Below are 18,270 nucleotides of genomic sequence, written 5' to 3'. Positions count from 1 at the left end.
GGGGTGCTGCTGAGCCACCGCGGATAGAAAACATCCACACTCGACACGGGTCAGCAGGCAGGTAGAGGGTGGGGCGGAGTAGCGAGCGGCGGGAAAGCAGGAGGCTCTCGTGGCAGTTCAGGTTCACTTGTTTAAAGAGTAGAAAGCGGACGTCGGAGAGGGCACCGATCGGATTAGCGAGGAGCGGGAAATCCGAGGCTCCTGATTGGGCGAGAGGCCAGCGGATTAGTGGCACGTTATCTTTGATGTAGGGACGATAAAAAGGGTAGGGACGGTAGGGGCAAGGGTTTCGGGTTCTTCTGGAGTGAGGGATCGGAGGAGTCATCGTGCCTGCCACTGGAACATCCGTGAGACGAGTCGCAGCGCAGCCAGGCCCGTTCCCAGCTAGGACTACGTGCAGCCTCGCCTTTCCGCGGCTTCCTACAACTCGAAATCGGACCGTGAGCACGGAGGAGAGAGGCGAGACAAAGGGGAATACCCCTTAGGGAGAGTGAGTAGGGAGAGACGGGACAGATTGAGTCCTAGTCCGCCGGGAGATAGGTTAGACCTGCCCTGCTGGCCCACACTGACACGGGTAATTTTGCTTCATTATTCGGAGAATAAATCGCCAGTAGACAATAAACCTCGTCGTGTCGTCCCTGCGAGTGCGGAGAGGGGTGCATGGTGCTGTGAGCCTTCTCGTTGTGGTTTCCTGTGTTTGCGCACTGAGCGTGTATTTGACCCGCGTGGGTGCGCTCGCCGCTGTGTGGCTTGTGGTTAGCGTGTGCGAGAGGTGCACGGCGGCGTAACTCGCCAGGTGGTTCGTACAGCCCTTTAAATCATGCCTCGAGGGGGAGTCGGGGAGCAGTAACCCTCCCCAGGACATGGAAGAGGGGAGCAGTGGATCGCAGATGAGCGGGGAGACGGGGTTCAGCCTCCACGACAGTTGCTCTGCATCTACATCAGCCATACGAAAGAATACTTCTGAGATAACAGTTACTGGCCTGTGTTGATGACCAATGAACTTGGCACTTTTGAGAATAACATGGTATAACAGGATATACATGTAACCATATAAACACATTTCTAATCATGTATACAATATGTGTATAGAGTGTATTTTACTTGCAATGTTAATATTATTTTACAGCCCTAGATAAATCCATTCCTGGATGAAGACTCTCCCCATGTGGTGCGTGTCACGAGGATTATTTTACCTTAGTGCACCAACGCTGATTAGTGTGGGTTGGTGGACGACCAATTAAAATATCACTCACCACTGACATTTAGCCATTGCTCGGGATTGAACTGAGCTTGACGGGTTCATGATGCAGTGCGTCAACCACTGTGCCTCAATTCCAACTCACATGTACATTTCACAATGGGTACATTCTCCTGAAATAAGATGTGATTTAACAAAAAATGGTTTTCAAATAACGTTTTAACTTCAAAGCAGTATAATAAGTATTAATTCCATGGCCTTAAAGCCAGTTAGTGCCCATCAGGTGATATGATTTGTATGGTATGATTACTGTGATGTGATAATTACACACATCAAAACGTTTAGAATAAGTAAACGTTTAAGTTAGGTGGTGTAAAGTTCGCCATTATCCACAAACTTGTATTGTTTATGATCACAGAAAATATATCAAGATTGGGAAAGGTTCTACAGAATATAGCATATACAGTATTCTCTGATGGGTGGGTGGTGGAAATCCCTAATTACCCTTAACAGCTATTGTGACTCATAGAACCAAAGGTGTTGAGTGACTTCAAACCAACGTATATTTACAGCATCATCACTTGTTATCCTGTCCTGTCCTGACCCGGGATTTCCGAGAAAAAGAGGCTCCATTGTCAATGGGCTCTCACATGGTTTTAAACGTCTACTACTACTGCTTCTAATTTATAGTGGACAACTACACAGTTGTCCCGGCCATAATTGACCTGAAGAAAGGGTCGTAAGCACTGAATGAGCTTAGCATGACCTACAATGGAGCAGTAGGGTGACCAGCAATTCTGCTGACATCTGCCTCTGTACTCATGTTCACAATTCATGACCTTGACTTGTGGCAGGCAGGGCAAGTGTCAGTTTATGTCTACAGCCAGTTGCTGACAGTTCCCGAGTTACATATTCTTGGCTTTCTTTGGGGCAATTGCACCACTCAACACAGTGATGTATGACTGGCAGTTAATGCAAAACTGACCAAATTGTTTTCAACTTTACTGGCCTAAATTGTTTCAAACACTATCAAATATAATACATATGGGTTTTATATTCCACGAGAAAAAAGATAAACGTCATTTTGCATATACCCAGAATACGAGAATAAAGTGGCCAGACTGCTTATGGAGGCCACCAACCTCCGGGTGCCACAGCAATACCAGTCATGGTGACCTGCCCTCCTCCATCCTCGTAAACATGACTTACCCATCACCATCTACTCTTGATTAGTAATTCCGCAAAAGTCTCCTGCCCTGTTCATTCTATTTTAACACCTATGCTCAAAGCCCAGAAGATTATTTTCCAGTTACATGAGTTTAGGGCAATGCATATATAGCGAAGATTAAGAGTGGTTACAGGTAACACAGACGTCGGCACCACGGGAATCCTTAATGACTGCAATAAGTGCCTTTCGGTTTGTAATAATAAGTGTAGTGTTGGTTCAATATCATTAAAGTCTACCATTTGTGTGTAAATATGTTCTCAGAATAAAATAATCACAACTGACATCACATTCCACCCTATTTGGATAACTAATTGTGATGCAGTTTTTGTTGAGAAATCATCCTCTCCACACCCAAATAAGTTCCGCCCCAAATTTAAAACTGCAAAGGTGAAGGCATGCATTCAATCACTTTAAGCCAGGAAAGTAGGGTACAGTGCATTATATAACACTGGGTTTGAAACCCTTAAAGTTGTGTTCGTGTCAAACCTGTTGTGTAGCATCTGTCGGTATTGGGAAACGTTCATAAGCCAGCTTGCATTCACTCTGGGAAATCATTTAAACGGACAATCCATACAGGTAATGGCATCCCTTCACCTGATAAACTTGTATGTGTTTTTAAGATAGGTGCTGTGTCTACAACTTTTTATTGCTCTGAATATATGAGAGATGTTTAAACTTGTTTAAATACACTTACAAGTATTCTTGTATTGAATGGCTATACACTACAAAATATATACTATTCTGTTATATAACACAGCCCACAACACAATTGCTGTACGAATGTCATGTCCTGATTTGGTACGAGAGCTCCGGTTAACTTAAATTAAGGTCACATTAAGAGTATCGACTGGTTGGCATGGTTAAAAGTAAATTTTAAAAAGATCAGCATGTTTTTGTGAGTCATTAAGTTTTTAGTACCTATATATTACCTACTACATGACATGTGGATCAGGAACATGGACATCACAAATGTATTAACCTAAAGCTAAAATATTATTTGGGTCTTTCGGTAAAGTCACGTCGATAGGTTAAAAGAAAATAACAAAAGGTTTGAAAAGAAGCTTGCTTCGAATTAGAGAAGAGCAGATGCATTCGAGAAGAAACTCACAATAAAGACAACACATTGACTGCTAATAAAAGTTAGAGGGCATGGGCAGAACACATCTCTAAAGAGGATGCTAACTAAAGGGCAACACTTTTGGCGGAGTGGCATCCAAACGAGTGAACAGGCGTGAGAGGACAACTACCATGGAGATGTAGTGAATAGATGACGAGCCAGATGGATCTTTTTACTATGAAACCATAAGGGATGGCGACATTTTTTGGGAGGCTTTCATCCAGCAGTGGATACATGATTTGCTGATGATTATTACATACACGTTTTGCCTATTTAACACGATTGAATTTCGATTTAAAGCTTTCGTGACTGCAAGGATTCATCTTCTTTGGTTCTTTCGGTAAAGTCACGTAGAATGAGAATAAAATAATAAATTGATAAAATAAAATAACACAATAAAATTCTCACGACGTTTCGGCCACAACACAAGCGGCCTTCATCAGGTGAAGGGACGAGACTGTCTGGAGGACAGCGCTGTGTTGTGGCCGAAACGTCGTGAGAATTTTATTGTGTTATTTTATTTTATCAATTTATTATTTTATTCTCATTCTACTTGACTTTACCGAAAGAACCAAAGAAGATAACACGATTGACTTCGCATTTAAGAAACCTCACCGCTTTTTTGTGTTTTTTTTATATGTTTGTGTTTGTAAAGTATTCTAGTTATATCTAGATTTGAAGCTTTCGTTACTGCAGGAATCCATACTCTTTGGTTCTTTCGGTAAAGTCACGTAGGTATAAAATAAAATAAATCACGACGTTTCGGGCGCTACACAAGCGTCCATCATCACCGGATTTATTGTATTTTATACCCACGTGGCTTTACCGAAAGAACCAAAGAGTATTCTAGTCATGACTTATAATTATCATAATGTCATTGTGACTGTTATATCATGTTATAATTATCGCCATGGGAATACAACATTGATCCTTCTACACACGTGTCCTTGTCATAGAAATGCGGCATTTCCACCTCTGACTCAGGCCCACCAAACAAAGATTACCACCGTCCCATGCTGGGTTGAGCAGGGAAGTACTTTGACTTATATCTCTGTCTATCTATTTATTGTACATGTTGATGATGGGTGTAGTGGTAAGTGCACTGAACTCTTAACCTGGTGGCTTGACTTTAATTTCTGGCCAAAGTTAACGGCATTGGCGAGCGATATCTCAACCAGTCCTGCGCCTCTCCCCTTCACCAATTTACACTGACCAGCACGAAGAAGTATGGTAAAACAGCCGCCATGACTGGTGGTGTGGGGAAACCGTCATCCAAAAGTGGCTTGTAAAAGGGATTCGCACTATTACTCTTTATTTGAGTTCACATAAAAATTGCACAAACTCTGTCAAACACTGAAAGTTGCCAAGTGGAGGTCCGGATGGTTAGCACTATTGTCAGGGTAAAATAAAATGCTTTTTCAGAGAGATTCATCATTAATGAGATGTGGATTTACAGTATCTACTTATGATGTGTGTGTGTATGCAATAGCCTTTGTACTGCATTCTGTTGCTTTTTACATTTCAAAAGAACTATCAAATTTGGTTTAAAAATAACCACCTTAGACATCGCACTTTTTATCTTCATGGCATGAAATTGGACTATATTTATCACGTCAACTTATTCAGTTATACTTCGTTCAATCAATTAATCACCTTTTGTATTCATAAATGTACACGAATAAGAAACTGACAATGCAGACAACTACAGAGGCTAATAAAGTGAAATTGTAATTGAGAAACAAATTATGCCCGATCTGATAATCGTGGAATTTTTATACCTGACATTTTAAACAAAGAACAAGTACAGGTCTCGTAGTTTTGCTTTGTTTTACATTATTTGACATCGTGTTATTTTCTATTATCCTCGAATTTTCTCTTGGCTCCTGTGTTGCACTATTTGTTTTCATATGGAAGAAATTAATACATCTCTTTTCTTTTTATTTATCACCAACCAGACGTATTGTCTCTATTCGCTATCGGATGGTAAAATGATGTTACTTCTATTCCGAACGTGTTGTTTTTGTCATCATGTTTTTATTTCCTAGTTTGAGTCAATGGACTATGACCTCACCTCACAATACGCAATGTGCTGCAAACCCTGTGACCCAAATTCAATTCCCGCTGACGACCGAAAACGGTGGTGAATATTTGAACCGGTCCTGAGCCTCCTTTAGGTCGAATCAGCCGTAAATGAGTATCTGACGTGGTGTGTAAACATCAGCACTGGGAGACAAAGGTGGCTGGATGTGGGGCGCCACGGTGGCGATATGTTAACTACTTCACCTCGTGTACAGGAGGCTGTGGGTTTGATCCAGACCCTGACACCTGTCAATTTTGAGTTTGCATGGTCTCTCCGTGGTCGTGTCGATTTTTCTCTGGTTCCTACGATTTTTTTCCATCCACATTTATAAACATGCGTTTAGAGTATTTCGCTGCAATAAATGTCCACGTGATAGGCCACTTCGTTGAGCTATCATTTGTGGCCAGGTTACTTCTGAAAAATAGCTATATAGCTCAGTGGGCCTTACCTGGCAAAATAAAAATAAAATTTTTAATAAAAAATAGGATGTGGAGTTGGCCACCGACCTCCTCTTGTACCGTGACGGCCTTCATAGGTGCTCGCTTAACAGCATTAGCTCCAACAGTCAGTCAAGGCTATGCGGGGATCTTTGTATCTATAATTATCATCACCCATTGACACGAGGAGGTGAATCAGCGGCACAACAATCAACCCACAAATTGAAGGGACTTAACCTATCATCCCTCAAAAATGAGTACCACTATGGATAGCTTGGTATCTGCCAAGACGAGCTCTGGCAGGGTCTTGAACGTGCAGCCTTCCAATTGTCAGTTGAGTGCTCTAACTATGGCGCCACTCAGTTTCAGTTTATTTCAGTTTATTTTGGTATAGCCCTGTGAGCCATTCGGCTCTTGAATCGGGTGCAACCACAACAAACAAAAAAACAAAAACACGAACAAGAAAAACAACTTAAAGTGACTATGTGATTGTGCAAACGAAAAATCCATGGGAAAAAAAAAAACAGCAAAAATATTCCTGAAAAAAGCACCGTACACCAACGTTGTGTGCAAAAAAATCCCAGTGGGATGCAAGTCAAACAACAACAACCACAAAAACTTAGATTAAGGCCATCAGTCTAACTCAATACTACAACAAAAGAAACATGTCCAAACCAAAAAACTTTTCCAAATCACCAAAAAATAAAGCCATAATTGCAACGTAACAGTGATCGCACTCGGCCAGGTAAAGATAGTGGAATGTTCAAAATTATAACGTGTGATTTTATGAAAGTGTATATATGTAATCTGTGTTGCCATAAACGTAACCAATTTAAGTAAATTAAAGACATCTCACTGTCCCCAGGTGACTTGCTCGTTAGTTTCTTCGTAGTTTGCTTGTTCACCAAAGTTCCTGTACCCGAAACCATTGCAATAATTGAAGATTTGGTCCAACAAGGTTTGAATGCTGATGTACCAGCCATGGTGAGACACTGCTTCACCAATACATACTTCACCTAGGGTGGAACATTATACAAATAAACTGAAGGCACCCCAATGGGTTCTCCCTTATCTCTGGTTGTGGCCAACATTTTCATGGAAAATTTGAGACGGATGCCATCCAGACATCCATTCTATGCCCGTCCTTGTGGAAGAGGTACGTGGATGACACGTTTGTCATCTGGTCACATGGCCGACTGCCTCTGAAACAATTCCTCAACCACATCAGTTCCATACACCCAGCAATCAAATTCACCATGAAAGTATAAAAGGATGGCATGCTACCTTTCTTGGATGTCTTAATCTGACCAGATGGCTCAATGAGCCATTCTGTCTGCAGAAAAGTAACCCATACTGACGCCTACCTAAAATCTGATTCCCACCACCATCCATCCCAGAAAAATCTCCTCATCAAAACGCGACACCATAGAGCTCAATGTATCTCTGACCGTCATCACCTAGCCACCAACCTCTCAAGATGAAGGGATTTTCAGACCACACAATCCGTAAAGCTATCACCCCAACCGTTAGGAAATAATTATCTGAGGACCCAATCAGAACCATCACCTTGCCATACATAGGAGGGGTCACTAAAAGATTTCCAAAATCATGAGCAAACACAAGATCCAGGTTCGATTTAACACAGTACATAAAATTCGTGATCTGATCCCATCTGTGAAGGATGTGATCCCCCTGTCATGCAATACCCTGGCATCTACAAACTAAGCTGTGTCTGTGGCAGTAGTTACATTCGGGAAACTAAGCGACATGTCTCGGACCGTGTTCAAGAACATAAGGCAGATCTGAAACACGGTAGGACCAATACCTCGGCTGTGTCTGATCATTGTTTTAATGCGGTGGGCTCACACGATATTGATTTCTCTAAGACGAAGGTACTTTGCAAAACCACTGGCTATCAACAAAGATTCGTTCATGAAGCCATCCATATATATATAGACACTGATACAATTTCAACCGAGACGACGGTTTTAAACTCAGCAATCATTGGTAAGATGTCATTGTGGGGGACGCAGGCCTCCGGCCCCCTCCCCCCCCCCCCCCCCCGGGGGAGGGCTGATCTCGGGAGGGCTGCGGACTCCGGACTCCTCGCTCATGTGAGAGCCGCCGCTACTCATCTCCTCGCTCGCGGGGAGAGGGCTGCCGCTCTCCGGCTCCTCTCCTCACGCCACAGCCCCTCGGGTCCGCGGGTCCTGTTTGTGGGGCATAGCTCAGAGCTGGCACACGGCTGCCTGGAGTCAATCCGTCGCTTCTCGGCCACTCAGACGCGATGACTCCACTCACACCACCCCGCACACCACTCACACGCGCTGAACTGGGGGGGGGTCAGAGGTAATGACGTCCTTCGCCCACGCGTTGCCGCCGAGGGCGGGCAATGGAGATTGTTTAAAGGGCTGCTGGGTGGGGATTCAGAGTCGGTTTTAGAGCAACACACCAATCGCACGCGTGGGACGGGGGGCAGGGGTCAAAGGGCAGTGACGTCACTTGTACACGCGTAGCCGATTGGAGGGGGGTGTCTCGGAGATGATTTAAAGGACTGTATGAACAATCTCACGTGTACGCTACACGCATGGGCGAGCGCAAACACGCGAGTAAATACGCACTCGTGCGCAAACACAGGGGGCAACGATGCAGGAACCCCGGTCGGGCGCACACACAATGACCGCCTCAACAGAGTTACCCGCAGCACAAATCCCCATACCACGACGAGCGGACTCACACCACCATGCGCTCGTTCCACACTCGCAGAAACCACACGACAAGGTTTATTGATCACCAACAGTTTATTCTCGGCGAGTCCGAGTCTAAATATTCCGTAGCCCGGAGTCAGTATTAGTAGGATAACTAACCTACTCCCGACGATCTAAGCCCCAATCTGTCCCTTCTATTTCGAACCAACCTCCCTAGGCTTCTACGCTTAAATCCCAACTCTCTCTTTCGTACTCACAGTTCGCCTCGGATGCGCGGGCCGTCGAGGAGAGACGAGGCTTCAGGAAGTTATTGCTGGGAGCGGGGCCTGGCTGCGCTGAGACTTGTCTCACGGACGATCCAGTGGCCAGCAAGGTGACTACTCCGATCGCTGACTTGAGAAGAATACGACTGACTCATCCCTACCTTCTCTCACCTTGTATTGTTCTCTACATCAAAGATAATTTGGCGCTGATCCGCTGGCCTTCCCGGCCAATCAGGTGGCTCGGATTTCCCGCCACTCTCCCCCCGGACCGGTGCTCTCTCAGACGTCCGCACTTTACCTTCTACATCAAAAGGGACGGCCGTGGGGATGCTGCATTGGTGCACAAGCACATTTGTCCTACCAGAGGGCCGGCCCTGTTTTCCCGCCGTTCGTGGCTCCGCCCCCCCCCCCCCCCCCCCTACCTGCCTGCTGACCCGTGTGTGTCGTGTGTGTTGTGGGTGTTGTGTGTGTTGTGTGTGTTGTGTGTGTCGTGTGTGTTGTGTGTGTTGTGGGTGTTGTGTGTGTTGTGTGTGTCGTGGGTGTTTTCTACCCGCGGTGGCTGAGCAGCCCCGTCGTGACCATGTAATTACAACCCAAGTCACGGCGCCTAGGTGCGAGTTAGCCTCGGGGGAGATCGCCCAATTCCCCGGCCGCAGGAAACCGTGAAGATTGGTCCCATGAGAGGGCTTCTGGGTGAAAACCTGTCGGTCACGTGACCTCCCCTCGGGGCCCATTGTGGGGGGGTGTGTGTTCACATGGGGGGTGGTGAGGGAAAAGCAGCGTCGGCCCCGTCGCTCGGAGGTGGCGGCGTCGTGGCCACGGCGTCGGCAGAACGGCTTCGCTGCTGCGGCATCACATCATCAACCACTTTGGGTCATGACTTGATTTGTCTTTACTTGTCAACCTCTACCGTCAGCAGTGTGGATGTGTGCAGCGAGGTGCAATGCCCCCCCCCCATCTCTACTCCCCCCTCCCCCCTATCTCTACCCTCTTCCTCCCCCCATTGTCTAACACACTTGGACTGTGCCCTCGCATTCAGCTCCACCTCTATCTCTACCCCCCCTCTCTCTCCCCTGTCTCTGCCACCTCCTGTCCCCCATTGTCTAACGCGCTCGCTTTGCTTGTGGTGCTTTGCTCCTACATTGGCGCTGGCTGCCCCGCCCATGCCCCCTCTTTTCTCTCCGCCTGATGAAGACCGCTTGTGTTGCGATCGAAACGTCGTGGTTTTTTGCTGTTATTTTAAATTTAAATTTATATATAAAAATATATATATATTTTTTCTATCTACGTGACTTTACCGAAAGAACCAAGAATATGAATTCCTGCAGTCACGAAAGTTTTAAGTCAAAATGCAATTTAAGTAACTTTATAACCGTGCACCTCCTTGAATATAAGTAACTCATGGAGTGATTTCAATATTTCATCCTGTTGATTTGCAGACATGATTGCAGTCATTTTAACACGCTCATCCACCTGTTACTGAACAATACTATATGCTTTTTAATTTACTAATTCTTTACAAGTTCGATTGTCTTCATGCCTTGCAATGGTGTCTGCTAACGTTGAATATTGTACTGATGCTATGTCAGCATACGCAATTGTCTAGTGAAACATTCCAGCCATCACATATATCTAACTCCATCAATAATAATACAGTACACAAAACACTTTCAAAACAAACTGAATTTAGAGAAAAAAAAATCGTAATCTGATTCATTCCTTTTGACCAGACCACGGTGGCAATACTTGTTAGCGATGGCCATTACATGTGTAGTATTCAACGTGCTTCCAAATTTTAAGTTATGCCAATACACAACATATTCAATAAGCATTAAGATATAGTACTATGTTTCTCCTACTATGTGACCTGCTCATGTAACAATCTGAGATAATGTTTCTTTTCTCTACGCTAGTCACAACTGGTTCTTACTGCATCGGGACAAAAGATGCGACAAGTCTAGCCAGCATAGCAGAGTGTTCTCCCAGATACAATGGGTGGACTTGCTTGACTTGTTACGAGTGCCCAATGATCCCGAATATTACACTAGACAGAATCTTGAGAGGCTTATATCTAATTAAAAATATGAGTGAGATATATGTCCCAGTACAAAGCAAGTTGCAATTGAAAGGGAGGACTTAATGAAAAAAGATATATAAGTTTGATGATTAACTTAAAATTGTTATGTCGGGGTTACAAAGGGAGTTGTTACATCATTTCAAGTTGATTAACTTCATGCAATCTTACACATTGCTATTCCAGAAGCCCAATGGATTGTTCAACATTACCACCGTATTAACCATCATTGGCACTACACCAGTGGGAGAGGAGGATGGCAAAACGTGTACACATTGCACACGTTTAAATATTACTGGAAATATCTAACAATCCCTCATGTGAAACAAGCAATGTCATTGGGTTATGCTATGGAAAAGTGGTAAGTGCACTTTTATATGAAGTCGGTGACCCAAGTTGAATTCATAGCAACGGCTAACATCAGTGGCGAGTCGTATCTGAACGACCCCCCCCGGCCCCTTTACCTTTGACCACTGTGATGAAGTATGGTCAAGCAATTCCCATGACTGACGTGGCGTGGGGAGGCCTTCATCTGGCAGGTGATTGGCTCAGGGCTGTGATGTATTATAATTATAACCTTTTAATGGCCACCATGGTTTCAATGAGACCAAATGAGTTAATGTTCCATATCTGCATTAATCGAGGCTTTCACACAGACACACGGGCAGACAGTAAATATGCCTTACTATCTTCAGTATTGAAGATGGCCAAGAACAATACTGCGTAACTCCACAAGTGTTAATGTATGGAAATGTAAACTTAACGCTAACTTACAGTGCTTAAACGGACGAATTTGAGTCTCATAACATGAATAGCTGTGGGGCATTAGATAATTCGATAGAAACTATCTGAGGCCACACAACACTTTGCACGAAGTATATTCCTTAATAAAGAAAGCATCTTTCACTCTATTTCCCCAAAAATGTGATCCTTCAATTCCACTCATCACCTATACCACATCATATCAATCTCAATGTTTAACAATTAACAACATTACATACAACATAACATAGCCGAATACAGTATAGATAAAGTAAATAGTGCAACACTGTATTCGTTATGTAACAGACATTATAACATTAATGCGACCATTTTTTTGTCTTTATCAGAGATAGTTCAGCAAACTAGAGTGTATGAAGAGACAAGAGTCAGTTGTCAGAGGAATGTCATGCCGTAATGGTACTGTGTTGTTGCTGTTGTTGTGTAGCGGGAGTCTGTGACACCCAAACGTTGCACGGCATCATGGGGGAATGGAGCTTCTTAGGCGATATCCTCCAGGTGGTGAACATTCACTCCACCATGACAGGAAGATTCTGGCTGCTCATCTTCATCATATTCCGCGTCATGGTGCTCTCAACTATCGGCGACAATCTCTACGAAGACGAGCAAGAGGCTTTCATATGTAATACTTTGCAACCAGGCTGCAATCAGGTCAGTTCCGAGCTGTGATCGTGCAAGGGGTGTGATTGATTTGGTTTTGCTGAAATATTCCTTTTTTGTGTTTCATCGGAAAAAAATATCTGTGGTAATAAACAATTACCAATGGTTGGTTTCTACCCACGTTGTTGATTATACAATCGCTATAGCTTTCAGTATCACAAGATTAGCAGAAAAAACGCTACTCCAATTTGGTGTGTCTGTTTCAATAACGATGAATGAAAATGGACTCTCTCAGATTTGAATAAATAGTCATATTTATAATCTTTGGGAAATTTCTCCATTATGGGTAATGGAGACATTGGTGCACTCTGGCAAAACAGCAGGCAAAACAAAATACAATACATGTGAATCAGGCCTTTTGTGGGCATAATATACATAGAATCTATATCCACTCAGGTATCTGGCCAAAGGTACTAATGTAGAGCACATAGCTCACAACTGGAAGGTTGAAAGTTCAAATCCTAGTTGGGAATTCATTCAGTAAATTGCCCTTATATCATTAAATAATCTGTGCTACTTTATTGGAAGTCAAGAAATCTGAAATATGCACATAATGGCTCAAAACAGACAACATATATATCACCCAATGCTTAGTTTTGTTGCCTGGTGGTACACGTGATCTTTATATATATGCGGAATAAAACATCATAATTCATCATTGATAACAATAACCCTGTATTTGCCTGGTATATCTTTTTAGCTCGGCTTGCAAGTACACACTTGCCTCTTATACTTCCTATCTCTGTAAATTTTCTCCACTCTCAATTTACTCAACATTTATTCAGGATGACACATCTCCAAGTCATCAGTTTATGTTTAAACATAAATCACTCTCCAGGCGTCTAAATGTGGTCAAGTCTTACCATGCAGACACAGGGTTATACAGTACGTATACATATGTCACAGGATTCTGTTCAATTTGTTAATTTGTCAATTAAGTTATAGCTTACGTTTTGTTATTTTCATTCCCAGGTTTGCTATGACAAGGCCTTCCCAATGTCGCACTATCGCTTCTGGATATTCCAGATTATGGTGCTGTCAGTGCCTCCACTCTCCTTCATCGCATATGCCATACACAGCCAGACCAAGGAGGAAAGGACAGAGAAAATCATTGGAAAAAAAACATTGATAAATACTGAAGAAAAAGTGAGGTGGGAGAAGACTAAAGCTCAGAGAATAACCAGAAGACACGCCTTGTATGTAGTCCACGTGGCGTTCAAGCTGGTGCTGGAGATCGGCTGCCTCGTGAGCCAGTACTTTGTCTACGGGTTCACCATCGAGGCTCACTTTCCGTGTGAGCGCTTCCCGTGCCCCAACAGGGTGGACTGCTTCGTGTCGCGTCCCACAGAAAAGAACGTCTTTCTCCTCTACTACTTTGTCGTCAACGTGATATCAGCTCTTCTGTGCTTGATCGAGATCAACCTTATTGGGCTGAAGATGTTAAGATGGAGGCTCAGAAAAACAGAGATTAATGAGAAATATTCAAAAGAATATGTATTTCCTCTGCCCTCATGCAAGTCCCCCACCAATAACCCTCAATCAGAAAATGGTATTACATTGATCCTGCATGATGGAGTGTTCCTAAATGGCTCTGCTCGAGACATCACCAGAGTTCAAAACTACAGCAACAGAACTCATGAAAACACCTCGATGAGAATGGAGCCTCTGCCTATGGACATGCCTAGGCAGCCAGACAGTGCTATGATCCGAAGCAGAGTTGGCTCCCAGTCAGCGTTGAACCTATAAACTGTGTTTATGAACCACATGAAATATTAAATGTATACACAAATGGCCAAAGACCACAAGCAGGAACCTGCTGACAATGAGGCTTTCCTTTGTAAAAAAAATAATCTACAGTAATAATCGTGGTCCATATTTATTTTTGGGTTAGGCTACGTCGTAGTTTTATGCTGGTAACCCAAACAACAAATATGGATCATTGTATTCGCTTCGGAAACCTACATTTTAAACTACTAATAGCCCCGCATCTTTTGATTTGGAGAACATTTACCACATACAGGGCCTGGCAGGGTTATTGAATTCAAGAATGTTAAAAGGAGTTGATTTTTTTTTCACGAGTGGGGAAAATAAACAAAGTAAGAAAAGAGCATAGGGAAGTCTGCAATGACTATCTGAGCTTCAGGAATTAGTCATGAATCAGCATTTGTTGGCCTGCATTGTCCCTGCTTTTGATATTGCACAGAAACTGTCAATAATACAGCACAATAGTGAATACGAATATGATACGTCTAGACTATATATATAGGTGAGCTTAAACCATTTCGAAGCACACAGAGATACACATTTGGTTGTGACATTTTAGTCCACCATCTTAAAAGGCTCATTGGTCATATTTATTCTGCTTATATAATGTTGCCATTCACTACTTTCCATTATCCGTTCGTATTTATTGCAAACATAAATAGTGTGCTCTGTAGAGAGTTTATCACTAAATTACTGTAGACTTAACATCTACAGAGGCAACCACTTCTGGTGTGATGGATATTTCTGTATATAGATATACGAGGGGGTGGGTGACAGCATCACGCCCGGCCGCCTTTGTCTCCCCACTGGCGATGTTGACACACCACAGCAGTTACTCGTTTGAGGCTGAGTCGACCTAGGGGAGGCCCAGGACCGGTTAAAATAATCGTCACCGGTGGTGGCCGTGAGCGGGAATCGAACTCGGATGGCCGGGGTCGTAGCGCAGCGCGCTAACCGCTACACTGCAATGCGTTACGCTTCCACGTGCGCGGGTCACGTGACAGATTTGACGTCACGGCTCACTTGCCGTGCAAAAAATACATGTATATGCATTGAGCTCCCCCCCCCCACAACAAAAAAGTGTATTTTTTATGATTTTGCATGGTGTACAGTCTGGAAAATACCCACATGGCAAATTTCCAGTTTGTTGCATGTCGGGAAGTACGCTAAACATTTTGAACAGACACAAATATTCACAACTTTGCCTTTTATATATATAAGAGTTTGAACACCCGATATGTTTGTACAATTCTAATCTGTGGTTTGTTTAACCGTACTTCACCACGCTAGTCAGTGCAGGTTGGTGAAGGGGCACCCAGGACCAATTTAGATATCTCTCGCCACTGAAGTGAGCCATTGCTTGGATTTGCACTCAGGTCAATGAATTCAGAGTGCAGTACACTAACCATCGCACCACCACTCCCACCATGGCCATTAATTGGTATGTCTTATTTATTAATTACACTGGCCTACCCAGGAAAGCCTCAAATCTGCACATTCCAGTGAGTATGAAACTTTCATTGTTTTTAACAAAATAATTTGCTGTGGTCACCCAAAAACGAGCAAGTTACGGTGACTGCTCTTACATTTCCATTAAAGACTCTTGAAGAAGATCTGCAAGAGCAGGGCATGTCTTCCGATGTTGTATCCAAATTTTTACAATTATGAATAATTAACCCCACTTATCTACATACTGCGAAATATACCCTCATTGAAGTGTGGTCACCACATCTACAACTCTATATAAGAAACGAAACAGGTGGACTTCTCCACAAATCTGGCTGTCGCCTGATGAAGCTAGTTGTAATTACTGGCGAAACGTCGTACTCCGATTGTACATTTCGTGGCTTGGCTCTCCAGCACACCGGTGTGCTGTACTAGTGACGAATTGGCCACGTTCTGTTTACGTGATAGCCCTTGCTAGTTGGCTGTGTCGAGTGGTGGTGGATTTAATGACACATTTATATATTTACGCGATCTAACCCAAAAAAAAACCTCCATTATGGATGATATTAGTCGCGAAAGCCTACGTGTTAAACATAACCTCATTGCAAGGAAAATCATCTCATGGATCTGTCACTTGGCCTTTAGATATTGAATATGCTGTAATTACTAAAAAAATCCAATAATGAATTACATTCAGTTTTTGCATTTATTTGTTTATTTTATGTCATATATTCAGAAATGCATGCAGATATGGTATTTTGCTCTATTTTACGGTACTTATTTTTCTATTTTCTCGTACTCTATTTTTAGCCTAATTTGGTAGCCTTACCTGTTACTTCTTCAATCATTTGTTGTTTCTGGCATCGTTTCTTCCACTGTGTTGTCAGAAAATATGGGATGACGCATATAATCTCAATAAATTTCTGTGCCTTGTTTTTTTCCAATCCAATGGTTGCAAAAATACCTTATTTTGATGCTGACTCCACTGCTAATTTGTACGTTGTTACTTTGACTATTACAATGGCTAATACTATCCATTTGCGAGCAAAGTGGAACCATAATTTAAGAGAGACAGATCTAAATGAAGATTTATTCACACAAAAATACACTCCAGGAAACCAATCTGATAAAGACGAGGATGTTCCAGATGTCACACTTGAAGGGGGAGTAACCACTGCCCTTCAGAGTGCGATGAAGGGAAGGCTCCCAGTCCACATGGAACAAACTAACCTAAGCCAGCACGGCACAAGAGAAGGTCGGCGGCCGACACCACATCCTATTTATTCAAACTGTAAATGTTGTGGATTCACTCTTCAACACACCGGTGGGTTAAAGTAGTGAACTAATTGTCTTTTGTCAACGTGACACTTTATTTTGCTGATTGGCCGTGTCGGGTGGTGGAGGGTTACGATACATTTATAAATAACGCGATCTAACCCAAAAAACCTTTATTATGAACCACATCCTATTTTTACTATTTTTATCATAGCAGGTAAGGCCCACTGAGCTATGTAGCTTTCTTTCAGAATCTACCTGGACACAAAGATAGCTAAACAAAGTGGCTTATCACGTGGACATTCATAGCAGACAAATACTCAAAACGCATGTTTATAAGTGTGGAGGGAAAAACCGGAGGATCTGGAGAAAAATCAACGTGACCATGGGGAGAATATGCAAACTCCAAATATACAGGACGTCAAAGGTCAGGATCGAACCCACGATCTCCTCTATACAAGGCGAGGTAGTTAACATCTCACCACTGTGGGGCCTGTAGACATCGCTAAAAGCCACATTAGGTGGTGGATCAGAATTAGCACACCTGTTCACATGTTTCTGTTTGTTGCGGTTGCACCCGATTCAAGAGCCGAATGGCTCACAGGGCTATACCAACTAAATGAACTATGGAACTATGGAACTATAGAGACCCAGTAGCCTCTTAACGCACGCATGTAAACTGTTCATAAAAAAGAGAACTGAATAATGGAAAATTTAGAAGCGAATCAACCATATGAACAAGCTTTATTTGGAAAAGACAAATGAATATTATATGCAGTTATGCCTGAAAAAAATTATGTTTATAGAAGTATAAAAACTATTTTTAAAGATGGAACAGCAATGCTGAGATTCCACAAGTGCTTGTTTTACAGGCAAATAATGAATGTGTATACTGTGTATGTGTTTTAAAGACCTGGCTGGGTTGTGCTGACAAAGCACTTAGCTCTCAGTCTAAAGATTGTAAAATCCATCATAGTCACAGTTCACTCAGCCTTCTTTTTATAGTCAATAAAACAAGCAGTGTTGTGTTCGAAGACAACAATAGTTTTGATTTCGAAAAACTGGTCCTGCCATAGGAGTGTGCAATTGCCTCCACTTGTTTATGGACACTAATTGGGATGAGCAGCACTCAACTATCGCTTGAGCATGTTTTCTGTTTTGAGTAGAGTCATTTTTATAAACTTTGTAAAACCTTTCCACAAGAGACATAAGGAAGTTCAATGAGAACTTTAAACGT

General features: G+C 42.9%; 1 protein-coding gene across 2 annotated transcripts; it reads left to right on the top strand.

Annotated features, from left to right (window-relative positions):
• The first annotated feature begins 2,808 nt into the window (after window positions 1–2,808).
• On the top strand, window positions 2,809–17,305 carry LOC116945501 (gap junction delta-3 protein-like). Of its 2 annotated transcripts, XM_032959848.2 has the most exons (4): window positions 2,809–3,005; window positions 9,031–9,144; window positions 12,316–12,539; window positions 13,521–17,305. In XM_032959848.2, the coding sequence occupies exons 3-4, from the start codon at window positions 12,351–12,353 to the stop codon at window positions 14,292–14,294; spliced, it is 963 nt and encodes a 320-aa protein (XP_032815739.2). In that variant the 5' UTR covers window positions 2,809–3,005; window positions 9,031–9,144; window positions 12,316–12,350; the 3' UTR covers window positions 14,295–17,305. The 2 variants fall into 2 exon arrangements, with proteins under 2 accessions (XP_032815739.2, XP_032815731.2); XM_032959840.2 differs by lacking the exon at window positions 2,809–3,005 and having other exon boundaries at window positions 6,514–9,144.
• Window positions 17,306–18,270: the final 965 nt, after the last annotated feature.

Source organism: Petromyzon marinus, chromosome 2, assembly GCF_048934315.1.
Source record: "Petromyzon marinus isolate PM22_M1 ecotype Great Lakes invasive population chromosome 2, UKy_Petmar_22M1.pri1.0, whole genome shotgun sequence".
Lineage (NCBI taxonomy): Eukaryota > Metazoa > Chordata > Hyperoartia > Petromyzontiformes > Petromyzontidae > Petromyzon > Petromyzon marinus.
Note: the sequence above shows the minus strand (reverse complement) of the source record. Positions and strands in the feature narration are given on the sequence as shown.

What these genes read in the sequence shown, in the direction of transcription:
- LOC116945501 (XM_032959848.2), top strand. Translation starts at nt 12,351, where the DNA reads ATGGGGGAATGGAGCTTCTTAGGCGATATCCTCCAGGTGGTGAACATT. An exon ending in TGCAACCAGGCTGCAATCAG is followed by an intron (nt 12,540 to 13,520) that starts GTCAGTTCCGAG and finishes TTTCATTCCCAG; the next exon opens with GTTTGCTATGACAAGGCCTT.